The 19196-nt window shown below is 35.9% G+C and overlaps 1 protein-coding gene across 1 annotated transcript in view; it reads right to left on the bottom strand.

Moving 5' to 3' along the window:
* Positions 1–17859: 17859 nt before the first annotated feature.
* LOC145260564 (protein Daple-like) overlaps positions 17860–19196 on the bottom strand; it is a 291687-nt gene continuing 290350 nt past the window's right edge. The window contains exon 8 of the mRNA XM_080118819.1: positions 17860–18764. Coding sequence (XP_079974945.1) covers positions 18635–18764 — 130 coding nt within the window. The 3' untranslated portion in view covers positions 17860–18634. The remainder of the gene's footprint in view (positions 18765–19196) is intronic.

Genomic DNA, 19196 nt, shown 5'->3' with positions numbered 1-19196 from the left:
ATACATCCACACATATATATATATATATACACATATATACATACATCCACACATATATATATATATACACATATATACATACATCCACACATATATATATATATATATACACATATATACATACATCCACACATATATATATATATATACACATATATACATACATCCACAAATATATATATATATATATATATATACACATATATACATACATCCACAAATATATATACATATATACACATATATACATACATCCACAAATATGTATATATACACACACATCCACAAATATATATATACACACACACATCCACAAATATATATATATACACACACATCCACAAATATATATATACACACACACATCCACAAATATATATATACACACACACATCCACAAATATATATATACACACACACATCCACAAATATATATATACACACACACATCCACAAATATATATATACACACACACATCCACAAATATATATATACACACACACATCCACAAATATATATATACACACACACATCCACAAATATATATATACACACACACATCCACAAATATATATATACACACACACATCCACAAATATATATATACACACACACATCCACAAATATATATATACACACACACATCCACAAATATATATATACACACACACATCCACAAATATATATATACACACACACATCCACAAATATATATATACACACACACATCCACAAATATATATATATACACACACACAAATATATATATACACACACACATACACAAATATATATATACACACACACATACACAAATATATATATACACACACATACACAAATATATATATACACACACATACACAAATATATATATACACACACACACACACATACACAAATATATATATACACACATACGTCCACAAATATATATATACACACACATACACAAATATATATATAAGAGAGAGAGAGAGAGAGAAAAATAAACAGACACACACACATATATATAGATCCACAAACAGATATATATATATATATATTTAGTAATGTGATTGATAATTTAAAAATCAAATTATAATTAAATTAAAAATCCGTTTCATAAGTAACAACAACAAAATCAATAATTTGTACGATCGTTTCGAAAAAGTGTTTTTATTGTGGTAGACATCAAGTTACGGACAATAATTTTTACATATAGTGTTTTTACCAAACAAAGTTTACTTATCAGCACATATTGGGAAGGGTTTTTATTATAAGTAAAAGACACCATAAATAAACCTAGCATTAAAAGTAAGGCAGATGTATCTGGAAAAAATTAAAATAAAGCTATGGATTTAACTTGATAAGAAAATTAATATGGGTTACAGATAGAAATAAAATAGAGTAAAATTATAAATCTAAATTTGGTTTAAGTACAATATTATAGTATTTGTTGATAAAACTCAGACACATACACGTATATATACATATACATAAATACACATATATATATATATATATATACTAGCAAAGATACCCGTGCTTCGCACGGAGCTTTGTTGCGCACTCGGTACCAAAATCTGTGGGCACCTTTCCAGTAAGTTGATGTTGTAAGAGCAACGATTGCATAAGGTGATTAACATTTTAACTACCTCTTGTAGTGACTGAAATTCAATCAGGAACTTCACAAAACATTTTCATCAAAAAGGAAGGTTACTTGATGTTACATAGTAAATTTTTCATTGAAGTAATTTTCAACTCTTGCTTAAATTTTATCTTGCACATTCAATACTAAAAACTTACCACAATCAGATCATGTCAGTTTTTCCTCATATCCATTTCTCGAACTTTTCACTGAAGAGCCTCAGGGTAAACTACATTTCTGCTGCTTTGATTTGGAGCCAGAATGTAGAGTTTTTCTGAACTTCCTGTCCGGCTGATGGAGACGTAGAACATACCGTGACTGAAGCAGTCTGATGTCTAGTCTACGCCAATGGTGTTAAATGTCTGACCTTGACTTTTGTTTATGCTCATTGCAAAACACACCTTCACAGGAAATTGGAGTCTCCGGAATTTAAATGGAAGTTCTGAGTCCGATGGAACTAAGGGGATCCTTGGCAGTAGAACGGTTTCGCCTTTGTAGGGACCACAGGAAATGGTGGCCTCAAGTACATTGGTGTGCAATCTGGTGATAACACATCTGGTTCCGTTTGTTGTTTTTGGCGGTTCCAAGGATCGAAGAATCATGATTGGCGATCCAATTTTGAGATTTAAAATGTGTGGAGGCATTCCAGATATCTCCAAAGAGTTTAAAAACTCCACAGGGTAGTGAACAGCTTCATATTCATTAGTAGCCGAATCAACTGACTTGTATTGCTTTGTGTCTCCTGGAAATTCATCCATTATTGAATTGTTCAAATGATTCACATTGCTGTTTAATGGCGAAATAATAGCCCTCTCAGCAAGCCAATCCGGTGATTTTCCATTGTTTTGCAGGTCTGGGTACACTTTGTCTTTCAGTTGCTTCTGATTACCGACACATTTACCAAGCGCAGTTGGAATCTTAATTGTGTCAGGTGAAGAAGTGATAGGAAACTGACCATTACCGATTTGGAGAAGCAATTTTGAGAAGTCTGCTGCAGCTGTGTTATCAGAGATATAGGCTCTCATATTAGTAGTCAGTCTCTTCACTATAACGTGCCTCCAGAGATAGAATTGTTTCAAACTTGCATTGACAATGTTAGCCCTTGTGCCATTTTTAACCACTGGGAGGATTTGACGGAAATCACCGCAAAATAAGGTTGGAATGCCACCCATGGGATTCTTGTTTCCTGTGATGTCTTGCAGTGTTCGGTCAATTGCTTCATAAGCACTCTTGTGCGTCATTGGGGCTTCGTCTACAATGATTGCAGAGGTGTCTCTAATTACATTTGCCAAGGCTGAGTTACCAGTAATTTTGCAAACTGGCTGATCCATTCGATGAGTATCCAAGGGTACTTTAAAAGTGCTGTGAAGAGTGCGGCCACCTTGTAGTAGAGTAGCAGCAATGCCACTGAATGCTGTTGCAAGCACAATCTTTCTCATGGATCTAATCTTTGCAAGGATCAAATTGATTACAAAAGTCTTGCCCGTACCACCTGGAGCATCAAGAAACATCATGTTTTTGTTCATTTCACCTTGTGCTTCCAACATTGCCATGAATGAATTGTAAACTTCTCTTTGAGAATCGGTCAGTTTTTCTTGCATATTTTCTGCTTGTAGGGAAAGTTCTTCAAGATTATAAGTAACTTCACGTTGATACTCTCTCGTGAGTCTTTCATCTCTCCCTTGCGTTGGATCAGGTAATCCATAGCTTGCCAATGGTTGACCGCACATAAGGAGAACTTTTTCTTCAATTAGACAAAGAGTTTTATTGTAGATGTCCTCATTAAAATCTGCTTCTGGATTGTTAACTTCTTGCCTGTATCTGTGAAGAATGTCTTCAGATATTACATCACGAAAAGCCATCCAGATCTCAAGAGGATTTCTTGGCTCACAGGCTGTTAAAATTATCACAAATAGACTTCGCAAATTTGAAGGTGATTGAGTGGCACTTGCCTCTCCTACTGCTTGATGCAAGTGATGGTCATTTTCTAGAAGGCCTCGAGCAAGGCACGCTGCTCTGTATGTTTCAAACACCTGACCATTGTATGCTCGCAAATTTTGAAATAAAGTTGGACCAGCAACCTCATTGAGCAACAGGCGTAAGAAATAACACTCCCCTGCTTTTGGACTAATCGTGTAGATTCTCCCAATGCATGGTGCCTTCCATACATCATCATTTTCAGTACCTTCAACTTGTACCCCACGCATTCTTCTCATCCATTTCTTTGTCGATTTGTTCCAAGTGTAAAACTCAGGGACTTCTGCGTATTTGAGACCCCTTGCAAAGTCATCCTCATGGCAGAGTTGAAAAAATGCTGTCAAAGTTGTGGCAGGCGGTGGACCTTGGGCTCGTTCCAGAGCAGTATCAGCTAAGAACATGACACGCTGCCCATTTTCAAGATGAACAGAAAGTTGTACAATTGGGGGGAAATGTTCATAGATGGGATGTTCCAATATCCTCCAGGCCGCCTCTGAACTGCCGACATACCTTGCATTCTGGAACTGCTGGATCTCATCCACAATGTGACTTTGTACTTGGCCTTGTTGGTTAGCTGCTCCATCAGTTCTTTGTAGTTCAAACACTGCTTGATCACATCCTTTATTCACGTATTTGAGGACATATTTGATGCTTTGGATCGAGCTGCAAATTTCTACGTTAATGTGAGCATTGAACTGCTGAAGGAGGACCTTGTTGTACGGAACAATCCACTGGTTTGTTATTTCTTGATTAACATACCGACCATTTCTCTTCATCCTTATTGTACCAGTCTGGCCTCCATCTTCTGGTTTTCTTCGCCTGTACTTGGGGTAAGAGTCTTGGCCTTGCTCGGTACACTGAAGAAATTCTTTTGGGTATTTTTTGGAACATTTGTTGTCAATCATACATGGACAATTTGGATTAAATGGTCCACAAGGTCCATGCACCATATGTGCCATCACTTTAGCATGAAGATCAGGATCTTCCTCTTTGTCAGGGATCTCTGCAGATATGCAGAGATCCATTTTTTCTGGTAGAAGTTTGTCCTCTGGGGCCTGCCAGGTGAGGATGTGTGCATGCGGCAGTCCTCTTTTTTGATATTCAATACTGTACAGGAAAGCCCTCAGCCTGCCAAATCCTCCCTTTTTAATAAATTCAAGTAACTTTTTTAGCTTCTGCCTGAAAACCCTGGCAACAATATTTGGACGATCCTGAGGGTCTTTCCCTTGAAGACAATTTTCTGTAATTTCTGTCCACTTTGGATTTGTTGTGAACGTGATGAAGAGGTCGGCTCGGCCCATTCGCCGAACATATGCCATGGTATCACTTTGACGCTCAAACATGTATCGAGGGCCTCCTGTATAAGTTGCCGGAAGTACAACTCGTTGACCAAACTGTTCTGGATTCCCATCCTCCCTAAGAATTGAATCTCTCAAGTTGCTATAATTGTCAGCTCTCAGGGTCTGTTGCTCACGCCTCAGGAACTGTAAACGTTCTGTTTCAATCTTGCAGTACACATCCACCAGCCATTGTTGAAATAGCCTTCGGTACCAGAGAAAATAGTTTCCAGGCCGAGTCATTAAATGGTACGAATAAAATTGCTGTTGGGTAACTTTTCGCCCATTGGATGCCTTCATGTAGATGTTGTAAGATGGAGAACCATAGGGGTACATTAACGGGTACATTAAAGTATCATAGAGGGGATGTAGTTCGGAGATCCATTTTAATGTATCATTTCTAAAACGCAAGACAATATCCCGGTTAGCTGTTGGTTCATTCTCCATTAATATTCCAATCTCATACGTTGTTGTTGGAGCATTGAATCGCCGTGGATGCTCTTCTTGCGGCCTTCGGTCTTCCCTTATGACAACTTTATGTTCTACCAAGTGTTCTTCTTCAATCCTCTCCTTTGTTGTTTTCAGCTGACAAATAAAGCTGTTGTTCTCATGTAAAAATTCAGTCAGACTTTGGAGAATGTCTCTATTGAGTCTACTGTCACGTCCCCGATTATGTAGTTCCTCTTCCAGACTATCCAAGAAGTAGACTTGAATAAACTTTGCTGTTTCATCTTCAGGTGGTAAAAGACTCCCAATCTGGTGGCAAACCTGGCCTCGAATTCTAAAAGAAGGATTCCACCCATGTACTGCCGCAATTTTGTGACCAAATGATGTCATTGCAAAACAATTGTTATAACAGCGTAGATTTTGCAGAAAATCTTTAGAGATGGGACCATTGCCGGAGAGCAAATCTTGAAGCAACTGAGGCAGTGGTGGAAAGCTATCAAGCACAACTTTGCCAGAAGAACAACAACAACCAGGGGTTTCTCCTTTAAATTTTACAGCTGAGCAATGTTGACATACTTTGTCCATTTTTCCTATATCAGCTGTAGTGAGAGTCATTTTTGTTGTAGAGCAATCCTTTTCTATTGCAGTGTTCTATTTCATGGTGTCTCAAAGCAGTCATTCGTTGTCTAGCTGCCTCGTTTTCTGTCAATTGCTGGGGCAAAGTCATACTCTCTCTCCATGCAGCCTCTCGTTGTTGCCCTTGGTATAGGCGAAAGCTTCGTTGGGTTTCCAATTCATTCTGATGTCGTTGAGCCACTCTCAACTCACCTTGTGTACGTCTACTTACCTCATATAATTCATTCGATCGTAATATTGCTTCTCTTTCCAGTGCATATCTTTGCCTTTCTTGAATTTCATCTTGTGATGAATTTAACCGCCTTACAGCATGTCTAGTTCTGTCAGCTTCACGTTGGGTTTCTCTTTCCAAATCTGACAGTCTTGCTCTCCTTTCTCTTTGACGTATCCTGTTAAGTTCTAGACGTCTTTCTCTATCTGAATTGTTTTCATTGGAGCGAATTGCAGCAACTCTTAGTCTATTAGCTTCCAATCTTTCCATTCTTTCTTCCTCACTTTCGTTTCTACTTCGTTTGGGTGGCATAATTTCGGTTTTAAACGGAATTGTTTAACGATATTAATGATTGTAAATTAATTAAGCGTAAAGGAAATGTATACTAACTGAAATGGACGAACTATAAATAATATTTCTGAATAGTAAAATTATAAACAATTATATTGTACCTATTTACTATGCCTCCCCACGGGACAGAGTTAGACACCAGGGTCGTTTTTTAACGTGGAGAAAAGGTACAAAAATAAAAATTGTCTCAGTCGTGAAGGATTTCTCCTCCACCGAAAGAGAACAAGAAAATGAAGTGCAGCATCTGAAGAACAGATACTACACTTTGATATTGACCAAAAGGAATGAATAAAAGCAACCTACGTGTGACTCATTACTTCCGGGTGTAAACGTCACAATCTAAAAGTAATAATTAAAAAAAAAAAGTGAATGTAAAATAAATGTAATACCAACTTAGGTTAACTAAGTAAACAGTACAATTAAAACAGTTCTATTAAAACAAATAATTACTAAGATCTAGGTAATTGTTAGTCTCATTGTTATGGTTTTAAAGAAAAAAATGTGTAAAAAAAGTTCTGCTTTTGTGAGTACGTGTATTTCTTTTAAATTACATAACCTTTTTATTTTATTATTATATCTCTTTTAAATTTATATATTTTGTTAGTAAACTGGAAGAAATTCAGTTGAATAAAACCTTGTTCGTGTTCTTTACGTTAAACTCATATTTTTATAAAAGGTTCATCCGGTTTAAAGAAAGCGCTAAGTTTAAATAAGACTGGAAATAACTAATTCAATATATAAATAGAAAAATGAAATAAATATAAGCTTTAAGTCTTAAGATAGTAATAATCAAAATGTAATAAATTATTTGTAGTTCAAATCTATGATAAGACAGGCTTTCGAAATAGGCTCGACCAGAAAGATTAAATTGGAACGAAATTATAATCTCCGTGCCATTTTCAAAACAACCCCACAAAAGTAACGATATCCTGCAGTTGGTTAAAAATGACAATGGTTGTAAGAAAAATGTAAAAGAAAATGCGCTTATCTCTTTATTTTGACCTGTTTTATTTAATTAAAAAAACATTGGCTATAACTGGAAGAGAGCGTTATGTTTTCGGGGTTGTTTAAAAAATAGAATGGAAATAAAGTTAGTTCCGTTTTAATTGTCTTTAATTGCGGCAAGCGCTAACAAAATCGAAAAATCACTGTTTACATTCGAAATGTTAACTTTTATAGGTTTACAGGTTTGCTGACAAGGCTGGGGGTGTTTAATACAATTATTTTACTAAATTGATTTTTTTCATTTAAAAATAAAATTATTTCTTTTTTAATAAAGTTTTATTTTAAAATATTTGTTTTTGTTTATTTATATAAAATTACGATAGTTGAATTGTATTCTTTCAATTATATTGGCAAGTAAAATATAAAAGATTAAAACGGAACGAAATTGAAATTTCCATTACATTTTCAATACAATCCCAAAACATAAAGCTTTGCTCGCCAATGAATTGTTTTGATAATATACGTAAAGTGAAATAAATCGAATATAAAATTAAATGAAAATATATTAAATAATTAAATGTTAAATAGATTTTGTAAATAGTACAGTTGAAATGATTAGAATATTTCCAATATGTAATAAGGTCGAGGTAATTAGTTAAAGAGATTTAATATAATGTGATATGCAAATGAGCATAAGTCATTCGATATGGGGGTGGTTTGTAGACTAGTATATAAAGAAATTAGGCATAGATTCTAATGTCTCCTATAACAGAAACATCCTAAAATGGGTTCTAATGTTTCTCTACCAGGAGAGATCTACCCTCTTACCTCCTTTATATTTCGTTGATGATGGAGAGCTGTACACACAGACAGAAACACACGAACCCTATTACTTTATAAAAATATAGATATATGTATATATATATATATATATATATGTATATGTATATATATATATATATATATATATATATATATATATATATAAAAATACACACATATATATATACATAAAAATATACATACAAATATTTACCTTTTACTTTTTTGCCTTTTGAAATCAGTAACTATGGTCAAAGTACTCATATAGATGCTTGTTATAGCTCTTCAGCTTATGAAATGATAAATTTTCGAAAGGAACGCTTGTGGAATATTTTATATCCGTTAACATACTTTTGATTAAAGAACGTCAAGATTTAAAATTCGAAAGAAAGGGGAGGATAATGTTATTTGTATAATTAAATAATGCAAGGGGGATAATTAGTCATATTTCTTTAATTAAAGAATGCAAGGGAGATAATTAGTCTAACTTAATTTATTACAGAATAATAAAAAAATATTATAATCTATTTTTACTAATAAGTAATTTTTAATGATTTAAGGTGGTTTATATTTATTAAATTAAAACCAACGTTTATGACTGCATGTGAAGATTAGTTCCTCTCTTGAATTTAATAGGGTTGTTGTATTTTTTATATCTTCATATTTCAAAATTTTTAGGGTCTCTTTTGTACATAGTGCACTTAATTTATCTCCTGGTTTATATGGTTTGCAAGATTCAATTACTTGCGATTTCAACTTGAAAGAAATATTGTTATTCTTGAGTTGCCAAATATACTTGGATAGAGTAGTTTGGTTTGAAAGAGCGTTATTTTTAAAAGAATATTTGTGCGTTGAAATTCTATTTTTTATTAGGCCAGATGTGGAACCAAAATATATTGCCTCTTGTTTATTGTGATTATTTTCCGTTAGGTCTGGTGCTGGATTAGTATATGGTGGGTTGGTTTGTAATTGATTGGTAGATTGGTTAAAGTTGGGTTCATTATTTAATCTGGTGGCTGAGTTATGGCTGTTAATAGATTCATGTAGATTTGGGGTTTTTGATACTGTGCAGCTATAGATTACATTTTTCATTTTACATGAGCCTTGTAGGGGACATTTATTTTTTCTTCTACAGTTACAGTCTGCTATATTTTGTATAATTGTATTTTGTAGCTTATTAATTTTTGTACTATTAAATTAGCTCTAGGATATTTACCTATCGAGCTTATTATATATCTAAATTACGAGCACTTTTTCTTTCCCTGTATTTTAATTAAACTAGTAATTTTACTATTACATTAAAATACACTCTGTTCCTTAGACTATTGTTCTAATCTCCTTTAAATATATATATATATGATGGCAGCAAATTCGTTTTCAAACATTGCCATTACTTGATATAGCACAAAAAAAAAAAAAAAAAGATATACAGAAACACAAAAAACAAATCAGTGATTGGTCACACGAAGGTGGCTTTTAAGCCCTGCCAAACTCTGGCATTCTTTGGCACACATTGTGCAGACGTGTGCCACTAGCAGCACATTCTTGATGGTCACTTCTACGTATAATCAAATGTCGCTTCAAACCACCTGCTATTTTGTATGTCTGCCTGCAGTTGACACAGGTTAGATCTGGCAACACAAGACTGCTTTGTGGCCCACTGGCGCTGATGAGTAGTCTGGTGGGTCATCAGCCCAGCTCTGCTCAGACAATGTGTGTGCAAAATTTTGTTGAAGATTCAAAGACTCACGTTTCCTTTTTTATAACCTTTGTTTATTTCCTGGATTTTTTCCATTACCGCTCTTTCATTAGTGGGTAAGCAATTTTACGATTTATGTGTCCATAAAAATATCCTGCCCCCACCAACTTCTTCAGATGTTTATCCATTAAATTTTTACAACAAAAAGTATATCCTTATATAATCAAAACATCAAAAAAAAAAAAAAAAAACACAAAAAAACTAACGTACGGCAAATGAACGATGTTAAATGTAAAAATAAAAAAAAACAAAAAAGAAAACAGAAAACGAACGTTAGAACTTCTGAAAAAAAAAAAAAAAAAATGGCTTAAATAAGCCTGTTTCAATATTAAAATTTAAAAAAAATCGGTGGCTTCCCTGGTGATTTTGGGTGTGGTCGGTCGGTGGTGGGGGGGGGTGTTAATGAAAATCTAAAAATAAGCAAAGTAAAAAAAACAAAAAAAAACCCCAGAAAAACAAACGTTACATGAAAAATGGCTTAAATAACCCTGCTTCAATATTAAAATTTAAAAAATTGAAGAAAAAAGAAAAAAGACATCTCACACCACGATTCGAACCCTAAACCTTTAGATAATGACAACACTAACCAACTGAGCTAACACGACGCACATGAAATTGTGTCAGTTCTTAAAATATTTAAACTAAATCAGGTTATGACGTCTGATGCATGCGTAGAACCGATCTCGTCATGAGGACAGTTTTTGCTGCCCCCCCCCCCCCCCTGTAGAAAAAAGTGTTCATTTCAGTGTGAAAAAATTAACGTTTTTGGCCAATTTTTCAATATTTGTTGAGCGAAGGATGGGGTTTCATATGAGACCAAGTTTGTGAACTTTTTGTTCTGTCTATCAAAAGTTTTTAGCAGACACACATACATACATTTTCGCTTTTATATATATATATATATATATAGATTTATGCGTGTTTATTTTAATATTCCTTTTTTGCTTGGTGTTTGAATTCGTATTATTACCCGATCCTTCTGTTTAAAAGGGGGGGGGATCACTCATGGTATCATTTTTTATATCTAGGATTACCTCCCTTGCATCTTTTATCTTTCCTTATATGTTTCGTTTTTACTATCAGATGAAAATTGAGCGTTTTCAAGTATGATTTTTTGAAAATTGTCAACTTTCAGCATTAAATTTCAATGTGAAGGAATAAAATACCAAATATGAACCAATATATATTCTGAAAGTTCTATCTTTTAGCTTTCTAAATATTAAAACGGATATCATCTCTGACCCGTAGAGTTGTCTTTTCGTGACCCCAAAAGATATGCCCTTTTGGGTCTTCCCACGGAAGCTGTCTCTGCATATAAATAGGCAAAACATCCCACAAGATGAACTGCCATGTCTTTCTAAGGTTGATTTTTGGATTCATTGGTCAAAAAACCCTACTAGGTGCAATTTTCTAGGCTAGAAAGTAAATACTTTTCAAAGAATTTACAATTTTGTAACGATGGGTAGTCCCGTCACGACACATCATGACAGTCCTTTTTCATGCTATTTTGGCTGGGCTCAAAAACAGTGTTCCCATCGATTGCTGGGTCTGAAATTTGGCGGTTCATCATAATTTATATATATCTTACAGGTGTCAAAAGGATAAAAAATTCTGAGGGGGGTGGTGAAATGGCCTGGATGATTTGGCATGGAATAGCCCATATATATATATATATATATATATATATATATATATATGCATATTGAAGCATCTTAACAGATGATTGTTGTAAAAAGATTCATGTACTGTATTAAGTATCCTCTTTTATATCCTCAGGTTACTTTAAGGCTGACTTACAGGACGATGACATGACAAACCAAGTTCAATGTTTTGACAGGGTTTATTGGATCTGGATGAGGAATATTGTCTTTGTGCACCATGTGCCTTCTCAGTACAGATGTAGAACTGCATACCTGACTGCATATTACATGCACTGTGCTATGAGGTTGCTGTCGAACATTTAATGACGATTGTGAAACTTTAGCTTGGTCTCATACCTTGCCTTTGTAAGGATAACGAGACCATACATTTCACAGATCCAATTTGCATGATTACCTGGCAAAAATTTCAGAACTTACCCTCCAAAATGCCCTTTTCACCTTAGCACGTTCCACCCTCTTAACCTGTAGAGAATCACACCCATTTTTTACCCATTTCTGTTAAGCATCACGTTAAACTGCAGTTTCTTCCTAGGTTTCGGTATCAATATCTGTATCCTTCAGAATGTTTTTGAGGCTATCTTTGTAGCACCTTTCAGGACTTATGTTGTGGACACTTACCACATGCAGTTTCTCCATAGAATAGGCTCCTCAGTAGACGATCATTACTGATGTGTACAATGTGACCAGCCCAGCACAATTGCACAGTGGTAACCATGATTTCACAGCTCGTGCACAGTGCTTTGTCTAGTACTCATGTGTTTGGTTTACGCATTTGCCACTTGATATTCAAAATTCTTCTCAGACACTTAAGATGGAAATGTTCTAGAACCTTAACGTGTCTCTGGTGGGTTGTCCATGTTTCTGCAACATATTAGAAGCACTGTGACAACACACACCATATACACATCCACCTTGGTCTTAATAGTGAGTCCCCACACCCTCTTCTCCAGTTTCCCAAATGCAACAGAAGCCTTTTAAATGTGGGTGTATATCTCGGCATCCAAAGAGCCATCTCTGGATAATACACTAAGGTAGACAAAGACATCCACCACTTCAAATCTTGTACTATTAACCAATATGTTTGGTTAAATGTACTTCTCTCCAGGGGGAGGTGTGAATATCAGTTTTCTACAAGCTGATTTTGAGCCCGAATGCATCACAGTCTCATGAAAAGGCACCCAAAATAATCACTGCATGTCATATTCAGTGTGATCGAGAAAGTCTGCATCATCTGCATAAAGAAGTTCCATGATCAGATCTTGGAACACTCTGGATTTTGCATTGAATACTAATGTTAAAAACCTTTTCAAATGTCCTGAAGTGTCTAGGACACCTACATCACAACTTGAGAATGCATACTCAACAGAACCAGTGACTCCAGGTTCTTTAGCTTGTCAATATAAATGAATTTAGAAACCCGAACTCCTGCCATGCATACATTCTTGCATATTCGCAGCTTGAATTTTCCTCAAACCAACCTATGATCCGACTCATACTCAGCACGATGCATAACTAACATTGGAGGTATCTGCAAGATCGCGTTTGCAAGTGATAAAATCAATTAGATGACTGCTTGGATCTGGGATGCATCCAAGTAGTTTTGTGCTAATAGAAAAAAATATGGACTGGACTCTCGGCAGCATTTGAACATTCTCAACTTTTAGCTCGTTCAGTCTGGTTCTCCAGAACTCAACTGCCGACATCTTCATTGCCTGCCTTATATTCCATCATTGTCTAGCCTCATCAATATGCAAATTAAGATGCAATCGAACCTGATCATTTGTCGCCTTTTCGTGTCCTATCATTCGGGTTTCGAGTTCTGAGTGTCGCACATGCCACCCTTGGCAGGCAGCCTCCGTGACTGCAGTTACACTCCTCCCTGATCTCATGATCACAAACAGGGCAGGGAGGTAGTATCTGTCTTTGTCGGGTACTCCTTAGAAGTGGGGCTTCTTCGGGAACATTTGCTTCCACTTCTGCCAGGTGCAACTCATCTGACTTAGTCTTATTGTTATCGTATCTGGCCCCAAGATACACCGCCAGATGCAACTGGCCCACGATACCCGGCTAGACACAGCTAGCTCCCAAACAACCGGCAAGACACACGGAATTTAATTTTTAAATTTCTCATTTAAAAAACGACTTTTACGTACAAGTTGATTGAATCGCATTGTAATGTGACCCCATGGGGGACCAGGCGATGCCGGGAAACCTTGCTAGTTGATTCAAGAACAGTCTGGGTGGCCCATTGACACGAATTCAGGCGAATTCGCAGGGCTGGACTCTAATGATGATGATGGTTTGATGTTGTTTTACACAGAATACGTCTGTTTCTTGATGGATAATCAAAATGATCCCCCCTCCCCGGGAATGGATACTAAAACGTGTGTCTACGCCAGAATGAAGTTATAAAAATAATTCCGAAAATTAACAGATGGACTCGTGTGCTGATAGACCACCCGGGCCGGCACGTGTGGCAAAGACATTGCGTTTATTAGACATGACGGCTCGTATTCCTGGTGAGTGGACGTTATCTCCTTACTGACGTGTTGAGAGAGGGGTGGGTGGAGAGAAGATAGAAGAGGAAAATCTCTTCCTTCCTTTTTTTCTTTGCTTCAATAAATGTAAAGGTTGCTTTTTATTATTTTCTTTCTCATCACGACCAAGCGGTCAGGGTTCGGCAGGCCCTTACTGCCCCCCCCCCCACCGAACAAAGACGTGGCCGCTGATTGGTTGACCGCCACTCTCCACTTGTGGGCATATTTAGAGAGGTGGGGTGGAGGGTTACAGCTAGCCGATATTGATAAAAGGAGGTGAGGAGGGGATGTGAGAGACTTGTTGCCACGCGCTAGGACGACACGTCTCCAATACGCGTGTCTCTGATCCTTCCCTGTATACTGACGATAGAGAAAACTAAGTGCTTGGAAAAAAGGAAAGAAACTGCCCCCCCCCCAGTGCTTGCATGATTAGGCCAGCGTGTAACTATCATTTGTAAGATCGAAGGCAATAATCAATTCTACATTAAGAAAAGCCAATTAAGCTTTGACTTTTTCTTTATTTGAAAACAAACTTGTTGAATGCAATATATTTCTCAGATAGCCCAGGTGACCGTTTGGAAGCTGATTCAAAAGCCAAACCAGAGAACGGATGACAGCGACGGAGACGAATTCAACCACTAGACAAAAACACTGGTGACATCACAGGTATCGGCTACAGCTGCATCTCAACCCCCCTAGCCTGTGCATCTGAGTTGTCCTGTAAGGGATTACAGTAAGTTCTTTTAATAGTGACAACTTTTTTTTTTTTTCAAAAGCAAAAAAAAAATGACTCGAATTGTACTCTCACCAAAAGAACTTTCGCTCAAAAACGACACCTTTTTTTTCCTTTTTGGCACAACAGGATTTCATTTTAAATTCTGCATTGAAAAACAACACACATTTTAAGTTCTTTTAACAGCAACGACTTTTTCTTCAAAAACAAATCTGACTCAAATTGTACTTCCATTAAAAGAAAGGTGTCATTTTTAAACAAGATTTTTTTCCTTGTCAGCACAACAGGGTTTTATTTTAAATTCTGCATTGAAAAACAACTTTTTAATACATACAAGTCGTCCGAATCACATTTTAAGTTCTTTTAACAGTGATGACTTTTTCAAACACAAAATAAAATATGACTCGAACTGTACTTACATAAAATAACTTTCGTTTAACAGCAATTTTTTTTTCCTTTCAAATGCAACCGAATTTCAGAGTCCAGCACTAATTGCCATTCAAATTTCTATAGAATGACAAATTTTCAAAGTATGACTTGCATGTGCATATTAAAAAAAATTCTTCATGGACCAATAAATTATCACAAAGTCTAAGCTTCAAATGCATATTTAACTTTTCCATAGCATCAAATTTTCACAAAATCCGGCTTTTGAATACGTATATAAAATTATCAACAGACTGACGAATTTTTCATGGTGATTTCTGAATGCGCGCTTACCATTCAACCAAATCGTATTCCAATATTCAATAATATTTCAATAATCAACAAGACTTAATTTTCCAGATTCGATGCGAATCATTTAAAATTTCCCATTTTCATCTCAGCTGCATCGACTTTATATTTAAAGCCGAAATAGTTTCTAATAGAAAAAAATCTAGACTGGATTCTTGGCAGCATTCGAGCATTCTCAACCCTAAGCCCGTTCAGTCCCGGTTCTCCAGAACTCAACTGCCGACATCTTGACTGCTGGCCTTATATTCCCTCATTCCAGTGTCTATGTAAATTGATATGCAAATTAAGATTCGATCAAACCTGATCATTTGTCGCCTTTTAGTGTCCTATCGGTCAGGTTTCAAGTTCTGAGCATCGCACATGCCACCCTTGGCAGCCTGCCTCCATGACTGCAGTCACATCTTTCTGATGAAAGTATTGCAGAGTACCAATGACTGCTCAGAACAAAATTCCAGCAACAATAACCACCACTATTAATTTTGCCAGTCCCGTGACACCCCAGAGCATCCCATGTCTCCCAGTCCTTCAACACAAGCATTGAAGTCACCTAGAATTATAAGCTTTTCATTGTTAGGAACCGATGATGGTGCGTCACTGAATGCTCTGTAGAAAGCCAGGATGACTTCTTTGTTGTTTGCATGGTTGGAGCATAGATGGAGAAAATATAGAGGAATTGACTGCATGAAAGTGGAATTCTAAGTTTCATGATTCAACCAGTCACAGCAGAGGGTTTTTTAATCTTGTCCACTAGAACTGATCTTATTGTGAACCCACCTCGCCATTGCGACGTTTGCCCTTTGGCTTTCCAACCCAGAATATAGAGCATCCTGAGCCTACCTCAATCAAATGGTTTTCCTCAGGGAGGCTAGTCTCTGATAGAGCAGCTATAACAATATTCAGTTTCTCAAGTTCTCTAGTCACTAAAGCTGTTTTTTGTTCTGAACGTCTTGATTTGTCAATATCCAAGAGAAGTCTTGACTTTCCAACAGGCAGTGTTTAATTTATAGTGCATTTTAGAATACACTTTGCTATTATTTCTCATATTTTTGTTCCTGCGTGAGTGAACAGCCGTCAGTTGTAATGCTGACTAGCTTAAGTTGATAGGCAATCTTTAATGCACCTTTTTTAGCATCTTCTTACAAGAGATAGGTGAGCAGTGTTCTCTCTGAACAGGACTGCTCAGCCAGAGAAGTCTCCACTGAAAGTTATCTCTGTCAATGAAGACAAGATAGCGATGTTAAGATAAGACTCCTGCCGACTACATGTAGATTTGTGACTTTGCACCTGTTAAGTCTGCGCACATCGCCACTCTTCCAACACCATAGGACTTTGAAAGGACAGCTTCAACAGCTGCAGAGTTGAAACATCTGTACATCATTAGCAGTGATGTAAGCTTGTACCACACTTACACCACTTTCTGGGCTTTAAAAACAATGATCCAGTGACAAGCAGAAGCAAGATGACTGGTAGTTATTTCAGCTGCAGGTTTTATATCAAAGTTTTCCTTCTACATGATTAAAGGAGCCTCGTCTGCCCCATCGTGGAAAGACTGTCCAGCACACCAGGCACTTGATAGCCGAGACTGCTATAAATTTCTATAGAATGACAAATTTTTAAAGTATGACTTGCATGTGCATATTAAAAATTCTTCATAGGCCGACAAATTATCACACAGTCTAAGCTTCGAGTGCATATTTAACATAGATTGCTGAGACTGTCCAGCACACGAGGCACTTGATAGGTTTGAAGTTGGAGTTTTCCTTCTAGATGAAAGGCCGACCAAGGCTGATGAGTTCCATCTACCTTTGCTAGTGAACCCATAGCTGAAGGCTGATTTGTGGGCAGCAGTGCATATCCACATGCCTGTGGGCCTGCATGCTGCACATCTGAGGGCCAACCACTTTTGAGTCTCTTGTGTTTCAGCCTGAGGCATCGAGGTACCCAGTTTCCATGCTGTGAACTACAGAGCTAGGCTGTTGCTGAAGACGACGACATTTCACACATTATTTTACAAATGAATAAATGTAGAAATCGAATGAAGACTAAATTCAACAGGTTAGCATTGCAAACAACTCGATTTTTTCTTTTTTTTTATATATATATCTTAATCTTGATAATCCAGTTACCATATTTAACTAAACTAAACAAAACATTGATTTCAACAACATCCACATCAAATTCATGCAGTCTTCATTAACAAAATAAAACAGTAATAAAATAAAGAGCTGAATTAAACAGATTCACTTTTTTCCATACACCTTTATTTTTTGAGGTTTAAAATGTCATGTTTCTGTAAATGCTTAATATTTCACTTACAGTATTGCATCAACTTTGGAAGCGGACATTTACAAATATTAAATTGATATGGCAGCTGCACATTACTATGAGTAATGTAATATTTGCTTTCAAGTATTGATAAATTTTGAAGAAATATTGAATTTGATTGAAAATTTTAAAAGAAGCTTGTTAGTAGCATTGCCATAATACGCTGTGTAATTTCCAAATAATTTTATAAGAACTTTTCAATGAATTTTTTTACATCTTTGCAATTTCATTGAAGAATGTTTCTTAAAATATTACCTTTTTAAGGATCTGGTTTTATTTCTTCATTACTTATGATTTACACATACAATTTTTTCAAAGACTCATTTACACTTCATTTACTTTTAATTATTACACTTTTACATTTCCAAACTGAAAATTTGGACTTCTGCTATTGCATACCAGCAGAACATTACCACTCTCGATCAAAGGGAGAGTCAATCAAGAATGTGTATGTAGCGGGATGTTGCATGGAAGTAAAACTTGGCCACTAAGACATCTATTGCATGGAGTGAAATTATATTAGAAATCTAGACAATGTAGATAGATGTGTGCAGACATGGAAGCATGATACTTACTTCTGTCTTAATTTTACCCAATTGACTCTTTGTATCATCAAGTTCATCCATAACATCAGATAATAATTCGATTTTCTCTTCTCTGTAAAATAAAAATATAAAATTCAAAACAATAAAAAACAGTGTTGCTTGATATTTAATTTTTTTCAACTCAAGCTACACTATTAGCATTAATTCTTGTAGCATGATATATATACATAAAAAAGCACATCTGTATATATCTTTTAAAATCAAATTTTCGTTTTTATTTTTTTAATTAGTATACAAGAAAAAAAAACATTGAGATTTTAACATCTTTTTCTGTAAGATGGGACAGTTTTACATTCAAAAGAAAGTGAACTTGGTTTTCAGTTTTTTTCTATGTTCTCGGTACTTTTGGGGTCACTTTTCTGCAACAATTTCTGCATGGGATTCAGATTAAATGAGCTGCATCTGCTACACAACACTGATAGGTTGGTGCACCTTTTATGACATCACTTATTGCATATTCTGTCATTGATAGAGTTTGAGTCAG

The sequence above is a fragment of the Euprymna scolopes genome, chromosome 36 (assembly GCF_053919585.1).
Source record: "Euprymna scolopes isolate OS-2025 chromosome 36, ASM5391958v1, whole genome shotgun sequence".
NCBI classification, from domain to species: Eukaryota; Metazoa; Mollusca; class Cephalopoda; order Sepiida; family Sepiolidae; genus Euprymna; species Euprymna scolopes.
This window is presented reverse-complemented; position numbering and strand designations above follow the sequence as displayed.